The 13,897-nt window shown below is 46.0% G+C and overlaps 1 protein-coding gene across 2 annotated transcripts in view; it reads right to left on the bottom strand.

Annotated features, from left to right (window-relative positions):
- Window positions 1-13,897, bottom strand: part of GALNT10 (polypeptide N-acetylgalactosaminyltransferase 10) — a 189,362-nt gene that overhangs the window by 101,682 nt on the left and 73,783 nt on the right. For both annotated transcript variants that reach the window (XM_081035187.1, XM_081035188.1), the window contains exon 2: window positions 2,600-2,702. In XM_081035187.1, the coding sequence (XP_080891313.1) occupies window positions 2,600-2,702 (103 nt within the window). The remainder of the gene's footprint in view (window positions 1-2,599; window positions 2,703-13,897) is intronic.

Here is a 13,897-nt window from a genome sequence, read left to right as displayed (position 1 = left end):
ACGGGCAAAGAGCAAAGTCAATGTTGCTAACTGAATGGAGTGGGAAAGAAGGATGAAAAATGCGGTTCAACCACAAAGATAAACCTTAGTGTACGTCCAGATTTGTGGGGGAAACTGGACAGAGGGGCTGGGAATGAGCATTTATTCAGTCACAGGAGTCACACACTTCACAGACTTTGTTCTCGTGTAGTCTCCACCGCAAATCTGCAGAGTGGACATGAGAACCCTCAAACTATAGGTGGATAAATGGGGTCTCAGAAAAGTTATAAAACCAGGTCTGAGGGTTGCAAAGCCCATGCTCCCTGCACACGAGGAGCCCCAAACACCCGACTGAGGAGGCCAATGACCTGGCCCGGTCAGCCACATGTGAGCGGATCAACTCGGCCCAGCCACACCACCTCTCTGAACTGGTCGCTGGCGCCCCTCTGCTACCCACAGCATGCTGAGAGAGTCAAATGGAATGCTGTATACATGAAAGCTTTTTGTAAACTGGAAAACTATATAAATGTGAGGAAATATTGTGATTACTCTCTAGGCAGGGTAACTTTATATGTAAATCAAAAACTGCTACAAATTATAAAAGATGCACTGATTTGTTTAAGCCAGCAAACAAATTAAGATCTGCCTACCCAAGGCCAGGATGGCCTGAAAAGTGTTACTGTGGGTCACGCATTGGGTGGGTAAAGGGCTATTCTTCCCTCCCTCTAGACAGTCCATCTGGGGAGAGTTCCTGATGCTCCAGGAAATTATTCTCTGGGTTCCCAGGATGCAGATGGTGAGTGGGGATGTCTGCCACAACTCCTGTAATAATAGCTCAAGAACCTGCCATGGGCGAGGTTCTTAAAGAAACGGCAATCGAACCAGTTGGTTAGAAATCCCCTCATTTTCTGAAGCCTGTGGTCCGAGCAACGCCCTGCTTAGTTTGCAAAGTAAATGCTGACCATATCAGCTTGATGGGAATGTGCCAGCTGAGAGGCTGAGCCCAAAAAGGGCTGTGGCTACTCCGGCCCAGCCAGTGGAGGGAGAGGACGCTCCTGCCTGTAACTTGTAATGCTCCAGGGGAGAACACTGTTGGTTAGTGCCCAGGGCAGATTCTGCAAGGCACACAAATGCAGCAAGCAGACACAGACGGGCAGAAGCGACTCTCTCAGGCAGGGAAGCGTCAGGAAGGCAGTACAGGGGATGATTCAGAGTGCAGGTCCTGGAACTGGGCAGCGGGGAGTTCACCGCCCAGCCTTGCCACTCCCCCGCTAGGTTCTCTTGGACATGCTTTTGGCCTGCCTATGTCTTGGGTTTTGCAGTAATTGGGGTAAGAAGAAGGTTCAGTGTGGTGATTAAGAAGGCAATGCAGGGCGAGGTGCCTGGTACATAGCACTGGTCATTATTCTGAATCATTTCTCCAACGCTTACTCTTTTTTTTTTGCTAGTTTGCCCAATGCTCTAATAATTCTAGTATAATTGTCTGGCAAATCAGCTCTTTTCAAATGTCTCCTTTCTTAATTTAAGCAGCATCCCCCTCCCAACCTTTCATTTTAAATCACTGGCATACAGAAAAAATGCATGTCATGTCTTTAGAGTTCCCTGAACTTCAGTTATCATTTCAGCTCTATTCATAGCCTTGTTGTAATCTGGTTTTGTCATAATGTAATTTTGAAAAAAATCAATAGTGGTGGGTACCTTTAACTGAGATAAAAATGAATAAAATACCAATCCCTTATATTTCTACAGTTCTTTACAGTGTAAAGCTTCTTCATACCAACACACTGAGATTGTCAAAACAAGAAGCATGAACCCCACTAACAGATGGGGAAACAGGCTCCTGGAGAATTTATCTGATGGTCACATGGCCGATAAGTGGTGTCAGAGCTGCTTTGCTGACTCCTAGTCTGGGCTCTCTAGAAATGACTCTCAGCATCATTCATGTATCTCCACCTCCCCAACTCTTCCCAACTCCTCAGTGCAACAAGAACTGCTCCAAAGACTAATCAGCCAAAGAAAACTTCAGCTGAAGCCCACTAAATTCATTCAAACTCATGGCTACAGTGCTGAGTAGGGATCAACTCTGCCCTGCAGACCTGGGTTCAAACCCCAAGCCTTCCTCTTTCTCACTGAGTGACTGTGGGCAGATTATCCCATGTCTCTGAGCTACAGTCCCATCTGAGATGTCCCATCTCATCAAATGGGCCACGAAGGCTGATTTGGGAGGCACCAAGAAAATGTGCAAAGTGTGGGGCATGGGCCTCGCTCACCATAGATATTCAGTAAGTGCTGGCTCTTATTTTTATTGATCCTCGTTTTAGTGGTAACATATCCCATAAGCGGGAGACATTTGCTATTGCCCAATAAAGGTGGCTGGACAAATTCCTAAAGGCAATGGACGTGGTGACGTCAGAGGAGAAAAGAGGGGGTCAACTCACAGGTGAAGATGGGAATTCCAGAATCAGGGGAAGGGATGGTGGCAGATGGAGTCAACAGAAGGTCCAGACACCCCCTGAAACACACACACACGCATATGCACACACGTGCACACGTGCACGCACGCACACGCATGCATACACTCTCCAGGGGACCTGCCCGTGGGTGATGCCGCTCTCCGTACCTACACGCTGAGCATCCCTTCTGATGGCTTCTTTGTCGTGCCAGTCCTTCAGCTTTTGCCCATCTCCCAAGAAAAATATCTTCTTTGGCTGATTGTGTGATCCCTTTAAAAAGAAAAAAAAGACAAATACTATGAAAAAGAAAAAGGAACATAAGTTTAATAACAGAGACCCAGAATTTACACTGCCTAAGGGGCTTTTGGTATTGATTGGATGTCTGTCATCACTTGTTCATTTATTATTAATGCCCTTGGTATACCTCTGTTAGAGCCTGCCATGGACCAGCCAGGTGTGCAAAAGTCAGAAAGATGATGGGCATCCCATGTCGACCCTCTTGGAACTCAAACTCAAAAACCAGCAGGAGAAAAAACCAAATGGACAAGCATTCCTTTCACGAACGAGAGAAAGCAATAGGTGTGGCGCTGTCCGACGGAAACATAATAATGCAGGCCACAGGTGGGATCTACAGATACACCTTTTAACTTTCTGGGTATGTACACTGGGAATAAAAAGAATGAGGCTAGTTTTGATATCATATTTTATTTAACCCAATATACTCTATTTAAATATAATCACTTTACCACACAATGTTAAAAATCATTGAGCTATTTTATTTTTCTGTACTAAGTCTTCGAAATCCCGTGTGCATCTCACACCTGTGTTCATCTCAATTCAGGCCCCTTTCAAGTGCTCAACAGCCACAGGTGGCTGGTGGCTACATACTGGATGGGGCAGAATAAGTAACGGGCAGATGAGAGGCCCACAGAAAGTGCCACAGGAGTTCACGTCCACCTGGGACAACCGGAGAAAGTTCCATGGACACGTGGGCATGTAGGGTGCACTTTAGATAAACAGAAATGAGAGACAGGCAGGGCAAAGGGCCTGGGCACAGACTTCCAGGTGTGGTGGAGAGTGGCAGAGCTGGGCGTGGCCCAAGGAACACTGCACAGGAGTAGAAGTAGGGTCTTGCTCATCTCTACAGTCCCAAGAAGGGCTCAGTCCCACAGAGAGCAAATATTTGGCAATTTTGTGTGGAAGGTATGAATAAGCCATTGGATGGCTGAAAGAAAACAGGACTACACAGCAGCCCCAAGGGGCCTGGCTCTGAAGGTGTGTATATGTGTCCGGGGAGGTGAGCCTATCATCGTGGGCCCATTAGGAAGGGACCCCGCAGTCCAGGGTCTGCAGTCACCCGAAGGGGCCAGATGCTTTCCCATGCCCCAGTCAGGTCTAAAGGCTTGGCCCTGAGGCTCAGTTAGAATCTCCCCAAGGTAACATTGCACCATATGATCTTCCACGTTCCCGTAGATGAGAACGGCTTTCCCTATCACCTTGCCCATTAAAAATCCCACAGACTTGTTCTGTGGGACAAGTCAGTGTGGCTTGCAGAATCCAATAGTCCTATTTCCTATGTAATTAACTCCAAAGGCCCTGAATGTGTGGCGCATGCTGGAACATTAGCACCAACACGAAGCCACCAGAATAAAATCATCCACACACCTGTTTATTAAGTCTCTGGCTGATTCTTGAGTTAGCAGATTTCCCCCAACAGCTCAATATCCTTACAGCAGCTCAAATGATAATAACAATCCTTTGTAGACCATCTGTCTCGGTCAGAGAGGGAAAGAAACTGTGAAAAGAAAGGCCAGGAGCCCGCAAACTGTTCTAGGGGTTCTCAGAAATCACAGAAGCTGGGCTGCAAGTTCCTTCGGAGGAGTTCAAGTGTGTTGAGCTATCCTTGTACAGGAGACACCTCAGTGCTGCCTGGGGGGGGGGTGTTGCTGAGAGTAGGAGTGTGAGCTCCCCTTCCATCAGACCATCAATGCGTCTGTTTTCTGTACTGGGGTTCCATGTGGGACTTCAATTTAAACAGCTTCTTTGCAAAAAAAAAAACAGACAACCAAATCTCTAAACAAGCGAACAAATACACCTGGAAACTGAGCTAGGACCACTTTGCTATTTCACAGAGAAGGAAACTGAGCCTTGGGGTGGGTTAGACACCTGCCCAGGGTAAATTCTCCGAGTCTAGACGTCAGGATTGATTGATCATGAGCTGTTTAGTAATCTTTTCTCCAGCCCTCCCTCCCAAGTCCTTCTCGCTTTTCTGCTACCCAAAGATTGGGAACTTCAGTTGGTTACTTGAGGCCACTGGTGGAACTAAAGAGGATGCCTGAATGGAAGGTGCCAATCTAAAGTGGTTCTCAAAGTGTGGTCCCTGAAACAGCGCCACCCTCACCACCTGGGGACTTGTTAGAAATGCTCATTCCGGGGCCCTGTCCCACGCCTCCCGAAGCAGAAGCTCTGGGAGTGGGGCCCTCAGATCTGTGTTTTAACAAGTCCTCCGATAGATTCTAATGCAAACTCAAGTTTGAGAACTACTGGTCTGGGAAGAAGGAGGCCACAACCATGTCTGCTCTGCTCTGGTCAGACCAAAGCCGGGCAATTCTATCCGTGCTAAGCAGGCAATTATCACCACAGTTATCACCGCAAACAGCTGCAGCCCGGTCACTGGCAAATTACAATGTGGTGGCTTTTGATGTTTTTTTCTTTTTTTAATTGTCAGTGTGAAATAAATAAGGAGATTTTCTGTTGTCCTATTAAGACTTTTGGCTTCTCTGGAAAACATGGCGCTCAGACTGAGTTCCCTCAGCCCCTCTGCCGGGTTGAACACAACAGCTGCCCTGCTTAGACAGGGCAGGCCTCTCCAGTTTGCCACAGTCCCCACCATTCCTTACTGTCCTGCACTTGGCTCTTACAGCTCAGTCCTATTTTCTGCCTGGCCCCAGTGAGCTTACAATGTGCTGCACACACAGGATGAGTGAGGAAGCTGGATGAGATTAGGTGATCTCACCACAAAGCTGATCAGCTCTTCCTGGATGAGGAGGATTAGAAACTATGTTGTCTAACCAAGGATGTGAAGGACCTATATGCTGAAAACTATAAGACATTTTTGAAAGAAATTGAAGAAGACACAAAGAAATGGAAAGACATTCCGTGCTCATGGATTGGAAGAATCAACATAGTTAAAATGGCCATATTACCCAAAGCCATATACAGATTTAATGCAATCCCCATTAAAATCCCAATGGCATTTTTTAAAGAAATAGAAACTATGTTGTCTGAGGACTAGGAGATAAACCTTGAGGGAGACGGAAGTATTTATCTTGTTCTGTGCGGTCCTGAGGCTAGAGCGAGTGCTAATGGCAGAAGTTACTGAATGATTGAGGGGCCAATTTAAGGTAGAGAAGAAATTCCAAGAATTGGGTTGGTGCTAGGATGAAACAGGACCGCGTGGAAGACGTTAGAGGAGGCCGGAAACAGGACACTCAGCTGCTCATCGGGATGGTGAGGAGGGGAGGCAAGGGCTGTGTTAGGGCCGATGCCCCCCTCAAACTTCACGTGCAGTAGAATACGTGGGGATCTTGTTAAATGAGATTCTGATTCAGTAGCTCTAGGTGGGGCCTGAGAGTCTGCATTTCTAACAAGCTCTCAGGTGATGCTGCTGCTGCTGATTCACGAAGCACACTTTGAATAGAAAGGCTTAGGCGACCTTTAAAGGACATTTAAGAGTCTAAGAGTCCGCGAAGGGCACTGTTTCCTCCATATCCTTTAGAAAGTCTTCCCATGCTACCGGGAATGGGCACCAAGCTGTATCTCACAGTTACAACCCCGTAGAAGTCAAGTTCTTGAATCGTTTTCTCAGGATGAACAGTGAATTCCTGAACTAACAGGATAGACAATTAAGGTTCCAAAATCCTGGGAGTTTGACACCCATGGCGCCTACCACCTCCGCTGCCTTTGCCTTAAGGCAGTGGACGTGGTATTAGGTGGATGCAAAAGTAATTGAGGTTTAACACCTTAAAAATAATTGCAAACGCCGCCATTACTTTTGCACCCATCTAACACACCCCTCCGGAATGGTCCGCAGAGATGACTGGGCTGGTTGGGGCGGTCTCATTAGTCCTCACATCTTCCCTAAACTAGGAGGACGGCAGAACTTACTGACACAGGGAGTTCTGCATATCGACGTATGTAATTACTAGAAAGTCCCCAAATAGCCAAGTTAAGCAGCTGCTCAGAGACAATTTGTCCCCTCTTCCCCATCTTCCAGATGGGGAAACTGAGGCTCAAATGGTCCAAGTTACTCAACCAAGGCCACACAAGCAGGCAAGGGGATAAGAGCCACATTCTTCAACTCCCAGGCTAGTTGGCAGTAGAGAGAACCCTTGTGGTGTGACCTTGGCTAGGCGACAGGACACACAGGAACCTCAATTTTCCCACCTTGGAAAAGGAGACAGCACTCCCTGCCCAAAGGGTGCTTTCCGGTGAACGGAGGAAAACCACCAACAGTACATCCTGAGTACTTTCAGGACTGACACAGAGAATGTGGTGATGCACTTTCGGATCTTAACAATCGATTGTAAATTGACATCTTTGAACCAAATTGACTTGATACAGGACTCAAATTTTACTACATACATTAAAACAATTTCCAATCATAGGTCTGAGCTTTGGGTAGGAGAGAAAACTTGTTTCAATCCTAAGATTGCAGAGCCTATGGCAGCCAAAGGGCCCTTAGAAGCCTATCCATAAACCTTAACAAAGACAGGTTAATTTCAGGTGGTTTATGAGTTTTTTCGGTCCATCCATGGAAACCCCTTAGATCATTCAAACTATTACCAAGTGTTTATTGAGACCTACTCTACACCAGGCACTAGGGACAGGGGCGTGACAAGACAGACCCGTGGAGGCACTACTGGCCTTTACAGCCAGTCAGTCTCTCTCCTAGTAGGTGAGCTCTGGACCCTCACCATAGATGCAAATTCCTGGGCCCCACCCTGAACCTATTAAATCAAAGTATCTGGGGGTAGGAGAGTCCGAAAATGTGTTTTTCAACACATCCTCCATATATTCTGATCCATGATAAAGGTGAAAAACCACTTGTCTAAATCCAGTCGCCTCATTTTACAGACAAGAACTCTGAGACTAACAGAGTAGAACAGACTTGCCCTAAATCCCATAGCTTGTCATCCTCCAAAACCAAACCAGACCTGGTTGTTCTCTCCCTGGGATAGCCTGTGAGCTTCCTGAAGACAGGGGCATGTCTGTTTTGATTCTTCACCGGGCATTCCTAGGCCAATACCTGACTCACCTGAGGCCCTCAGTAAATATCAGCTGAATGAAGGACTGCTCGTCAGTGGGGCAAGTAGTCTAGTTTAATGACTCAGAACATTCTTGTTCCAGAGGTGGAAAATCCTAGGTTTCACTTCCTGGGACCTCTGTTTCCTTGACTCATAAATAGGGGAAACTAATGGATTATTACTTGTGGGTTGTTGGGGGGATGAACGGAACTAACGGACACAAAGCATCCGGCTCAGTGTCTGGCACAAAGTTAGGCCCTCTCAGTAAAGGAGTGCTGCTATTAACACATTATTTTTAGAGAAAGCTTATGATGTGATGTTTGTGATGGCCCTGTTAGGGGAACAGGAGTTCTGCAGACGCATCTTATTTAACACCTGAGCCAATTCAACTGGCTATGGCTGATAACAGGATTTAGAGTCTCCTCATTAACAGGAGGTCATATGCTCCTGTGGAAACCCAGTGTTCTTCAGGGAAGAAAGAAGTGCTTCGTTACTACGTAGCGGCATTCTATAATACAACGGAAACAAATGCCACAAAACCTTTAGCAACAAGAAAGGCTCAAACAATGCTTCGCAAAAGACAGCAATTCTTATGCAATAACAATCATTTAATATTGTCCACAAAAACACGTCTGGATTCTTAAGCCAGAAGTAATTTTAAATTTCTTTAATTCCACAGACGCCAAGATTTGTCTATAAAAGTTGTGATTACTTTCCTTCAGCAACCATCTTCGGTTACTTTTCTTCCCCTCGGTTTGCAGATGTCTTTTTGCTACAGGAAGCAAAGAGGTTGGGAAAGAGCGTGGCGGCAAGAGAGGTGGGGGAGAGTTGGTGGAGGACGCTGGCAGAATTACTGTGGAAATTGCAGTAAATGATAAACTGGAAATGGATCTGACGGCTCCTCTAAATAACTGCTTCTGGTATCTGCGTGCTTTTACTTAACATTCCACGGCAGAATCGATTAGTGTTCAAACAGCCACACACTCACACACACAAATGGAATTTTAATCTTTTGTTTAATCACTATTTAGCGTGCCTGGCCCCCTTTGGAGGGAGGGAAGAAAGGTGGGGCAGCAAGCCAACTGCAGTCTGCCCAAGAAGAAAGATCCGATAAAGTGCATGCTCTAATCCCAACACTGCAGCCCGTACGGGGCAACTCCTGCTCACAGAGGACATTTGAGTCTGGCTGAGCCGGCAAGTGTCTTCAAAATCACGGGAAAAGAGCTGTGCGCTGTAAAAGGGCAATACTGACAGGAAAACGGAGGAGGTCATCTGCTTCATCAGGGTCTGAGGACATATTACAAACCAGATTCTGCCAAATTTTAGGATGGCCGCCCTGCCCCTGACCCTCTTCTCACTAACCCTACTAAGGCCCTGGAATGACTTTGCTTTGAGGTTTAAAAGACTCTATACAACGCCAGACATTTATTTCTCTGCTAAATGGATTATTCTAATAATACACACACACACACACACAGCAAAGCACTCTCTTCAAGGTTGCCTTCAAGGTTATACTTCAAAGACTTAGGACTTGATTTAGGCAAAAGCACAGTTACTTTAAGTACCGGAGTTTAAATACTTGGATAAATGTACTTTCTTCGTGAGTTTTGAGGACATAAGCTGGATTGTTCTGATTGATTTATTCGTTCATCCCACAAATGAGGATGACTTCGTGGATGAATTGAGGCCCTACTATGTCCAAAGAATTGACAGGCGACAAAGATAAATAAGCCAGTTCCTGGCCTCAACAAAAATCATGGACAGGGGACAAGTATATCAGAAAGGAAAACACACACAACACTATACCATAAGTAAGTGCCTTGAAAGTTGTACAGATACATTCTATAGGTATTTACAAGAGCCAAAGATTAAATTCTACCTGGGATGATCGGGGAAAAATTTCTGTAGAAGCAGAGTCTTAGTGAGCTGCCTGAAAAGATGGATGGGATTTTGACTGTTACCAATCAAGCGACAGAATCCAGCTGGAGGGAAAGCACCGACACAGAAATGGAGGTTGGAAAGTAAGGGGCATGTTTACTTAAAGGGAAGGAGTCTGATCTGCTTGGAGTGAGGGAGGGCACAAAAGAATCACGAGCAATGAGGGCAGGAAGTCGGGACCAAAATCCAAGGGCCTCATATTTGAGCTGTTTTGCAGGTGGGAGCCACAGAAGGTGTTTGAGCAAGGAACAGGCTGGAGTAGAGCTCCAAGAGTAAAATATGTTACTACCTATTCGTCTCAGAATCCTCCTCTTTTTGTGAGAGATGCAGGGAGAAAGTTCTGTTTTCATTCAGAAGAAATGCTCCCTCTTTTAAGGCTGGCATTCTGTAAGTCAGATTCACATGGCGCTGACCTAACCCCAGCCCCTATCCAGCAGGCTGCTGTTCTGGGAAAGTCTACCTTTCACTACAGCCAGCACCAAGCTGTGAGAGAAAACAGACAGCCAAGCCTAAGGGTACCGCGGAGGAGGAGATGGAGACACAGCAACCCTGGCGCCACAAGGCTGCTCGAGTCTGCTGGGCCTGTCGGGCAAGTCCTGTTGTCTCTCCCAGCAACCGGGCACGTCCACTGTCCTTGTTCAGTGACTCCATCATCTCGACACCAGGTTGGAATCTGAAATCTGGATGAGGCCTCATTCCCTAAGAGGGCGAGGTCATTTACAGATAGGAACCATTGTTTAAAAAGGCTGATCAATAAAAAAACACAAGCTGGTCCTCTACAGTACATCCTCACTGAACATCGTTAGGTTCTTAGAAATTCTGAGTTTAAGTGAAATGATTGTATACTGACACCAATGTTACCATAGGCTAACTGAGATAGGTAGGGATTAAATTCCTACAGCATATTTCTGATCACAAAAACATCACCTTCTAAATAAATACCCCAAACACTTCTGATATTAAACATTGGAATACATGTGAGCTATACATACATTGAAGAAAGATTAACAAAAACAAGGAAGATCACTATTTTCCAACCTGCTTACTCCAGTTCAGGGCCGTGGGTGGCCGGAGCCTATCCCAGCAGTTCAGGGCGCAAGGATGGAACCAACACCACACAGGACGCCCTTCCGTCGCAGGGGCACTCACACTCACACCTGCATTCACTCAGTCTGGGACACTCTAGACAAACCAATGCACCCAACGGGCATCGCTTTGGGATGTGGGAGGAAACCGGAGGACCTAGAGAAAACCCATGCAGACGTGGGGAGAACGTGCAAATGCTACGGAGTCATTTTTTCCCCTCATCAACATTATACTGAAATAACATTGAACGAAACCACGTTATTTGAGGACCTGCTGTACTTCCAAGGACAGAACCATTCCACCCATCTAATTCAACCTCTGTTTTGTACAGATGGCTCTAGAAAAGGTCATTTGCTACTTAAGGTTCATTAAAAGACTTTTTTTAAACAGCAGAGAAAAAAACACCAAGATATTTTGTAATGTCACTTATCTAAAGGGCAAATCGAACCTACGGTATAGTAACGTTTCTCTTCCATTCTAAAAGAACAATTGCAACTAGTACCCTTTTCTTGAGAAAGTTCCCCAATGTTTTATCACTGGAAATAAAAAGCAATACTCTGATCCATCATTTGATAATGTTCATTTGAGTCTCTCACCCACCCATTCATCGGTCCGTCCATCTATCCATCCGTCCATCCATCCACTTAAATGTCTAATGGGTACAAGCTCATGCCAGGCTCTGTGCTAAGTGTCCAGGGTACATGTTGGTAAGCAAGTCCGACAAGGATGCTACTTTCTGTGTGTGGCAGAAGGAGATACAGACTTTAATCCAGAACCCCCAATAAATTAAAATAGCTACAGTGGCACGTGCATGAAAGAAAGATACACGGTGCCAGGAGAGTCCCCTTCTTTCCGATCAGGCCAGGTTGGTCCGAACCAGTCAGCGAGGTCAGTAAAGGCTTCTCTGAGGAAATGGATGGAGTCTGATTAGGAGGTAACGCATCAGAGAGAGAGAACAGAGCATTCCGGACAGAAGGAAAAGTGTGGCTGTGCAAAACACAGGAGTGACTGAAACAAGAGCAGAGTGTGTGGTACAGGTAAGGAGGGGAAGCCTCGGGGGATGAGAGGTGGGCAGAGCTGAGGATTTCGTCTTTCTCCTGGACTCATTTGGAAATCCAAGTATTTTATATCAGGAGGTGGCAAGATCAGGTTGCATTTGGAAAGCTCTCATTAGCCAGATGGAGAAGGAATTATGAGGCCAAGAGGGTGACCCCAGGAAGGCTATCACAGTGGTACAGGCAGAGGTGATGCCACCTTGGCTAGGAACGCAGAAGTGGGGATGGACATACACCCATTTTTTAAAAATTGACTCAGGAGGGTCCTGTAGGTCTGTAGTCAAGAAACACAGCCTGAGAACTTGGACCCCTGGGTGATAAGTTCATCTTCAAGGTCCCACGGATGCGGGTAGGGCTGACCTGGGGCCTGAGCCCTTATCTCCCCTCACCCAGCCTGATGTTTGTTTCATCACATGTTCCTTTCAAGCATTGATCCTGTTCACAGAGGGCAAATCAGGAAATCAGACCTCACAGCATTGTATCATACGTGTATTGAACCTTCAGGAATGAAATGACATGTGGTCCAAGAGAAAGAGAAAGAAGTCATAACTGGGTCCCCATACTAAGTGGCCTGTGCCCTTAATGGTGTCCCCAGGGGCCTACTTCTCTCTGGCCTCTGAAAGTGTGGGCATTTTGGTGCTGAGTGAGCCTACTCTTGGAAGATAAGTATTTTCATCACCTCTGAAGTCACTCTGATGACTTTAAACAAAGGAAGTCATCAGTTTTAATACCGTAGGAAAAATTGCTTAAACTGGATCTTGGAGAGGTGGTTTGTCTTTATATTCCATAGGTGATTGTCAGGGGTGATTCTGATCTTATGGTATTTTCCCCTGAAGTGGTGTGTTTATTATAACCTAACCCTTTCATAAGATGAGACTTGTGTATATTATTATTGTCATTATATCCACTTTGTAGATGACAAAACTGAGGCTTGGGTAGAAAATCGATATGAAAAGTGTTTTTGCAGACTTCCAACCACCTGCGTGTAACCATCACAGCTAATACTTCCTACCACACACATCTGCCCACTCTTTCCCACAGCTCAGTGTCTAGAAAGATGCTGGAAATATCGTTCCAGGAAAGGAAAATTTGCTGAAGTGAATCACACTTCTGTGCCTTGAAGTCTCAGTGGATCTGTTGTGTGACCAACCAAGGGAAACCCTCTAACAAGTGTTCTCTCAGAGGCTCGACAAATTGAGTGTACAGAGGGTCATTCTGTTGCTCGGCAGACTAGACGTGGATGGGTAATGAGAAAGGCAGGCAAAATTGGCAAGCTGAGTAGAAGACAAGTTTCAGGCCTTTTCAGGGACCAAAAAATAACTGCAAACACATCTGATTTAGTCTCCTAGGTGGGGAATTAGGACTGAGCCACCAAGCAAGAGAGCAGCTGCGCTATTAATAGTAATAATTACAATCATCATCCTATACATTCTGAAGACGGCAAAATCCAGTGTAAAAGAACACAGGCTTGGGAGTCTGAAAGACCTCGGCTTGTGTCACACTTCTGCTGCTTATTAGCTGTGCAACTTCGGGCAAGTTACTGTTTTCCTAAGCCTGGGTTCCCTGACAGTGAAATGGGGCGTACTGATCGTATCTAGCATAAAGGTTGTTATTGTGAGGATCACAGGAGATACAAAGAGTAAAGTTCATAGCAGTGCTTGGTACTTAGGAAGCACTAAAAATCACAGTTACCATTATTAGCTGTTATTTGGATAGCGCTTTACAATTTACAAAGCATTTTTACGTATATGATCCCATTTCTTCACTACAATCACACTAGGATACAAGCAGGCATCATCAACCTACCATAATGCTCTTCCTTGCAGAACCGAGACTACTTCTCAGCACTGTGCTCCAAGAGGCCCTTACCAGTCAGCCAGCGTTGGCCAGAGGACAGGACCCATCTGCCACGCCTGCCTGAGCTGGAAGAGGAAACTTCCAAGTACACCTGGTCGGTTGCGATCCACTGGTTGATTTCTACAACCTTAGATCTTCAGGTTGGCTGACTATTTGTTCACTACTTGCAAAAGTCCCCCAAGGCGGTGGGGAGGGGGGAAGTGGGGAAGCAGAAGGTGACTGA

The sequence above is a fragment of the Rhinolophus hipposideros genome, assembly GCF_964194185.1.
Source record: "Rhinolophus hipposideros genome assembly, chromosome: 23".
NCBI lineage: Eukaryota > Metazoa > Chordata > Mammalia > Chiroptera > Rhinolophidae > Rhinolophus > Rhinolophus hipposideros.
The sequence above is the reverse complement of the archived record's forward strand: the minus strand, read 5'-3'. Positions and strand labels throughout refer to the sequence as shown.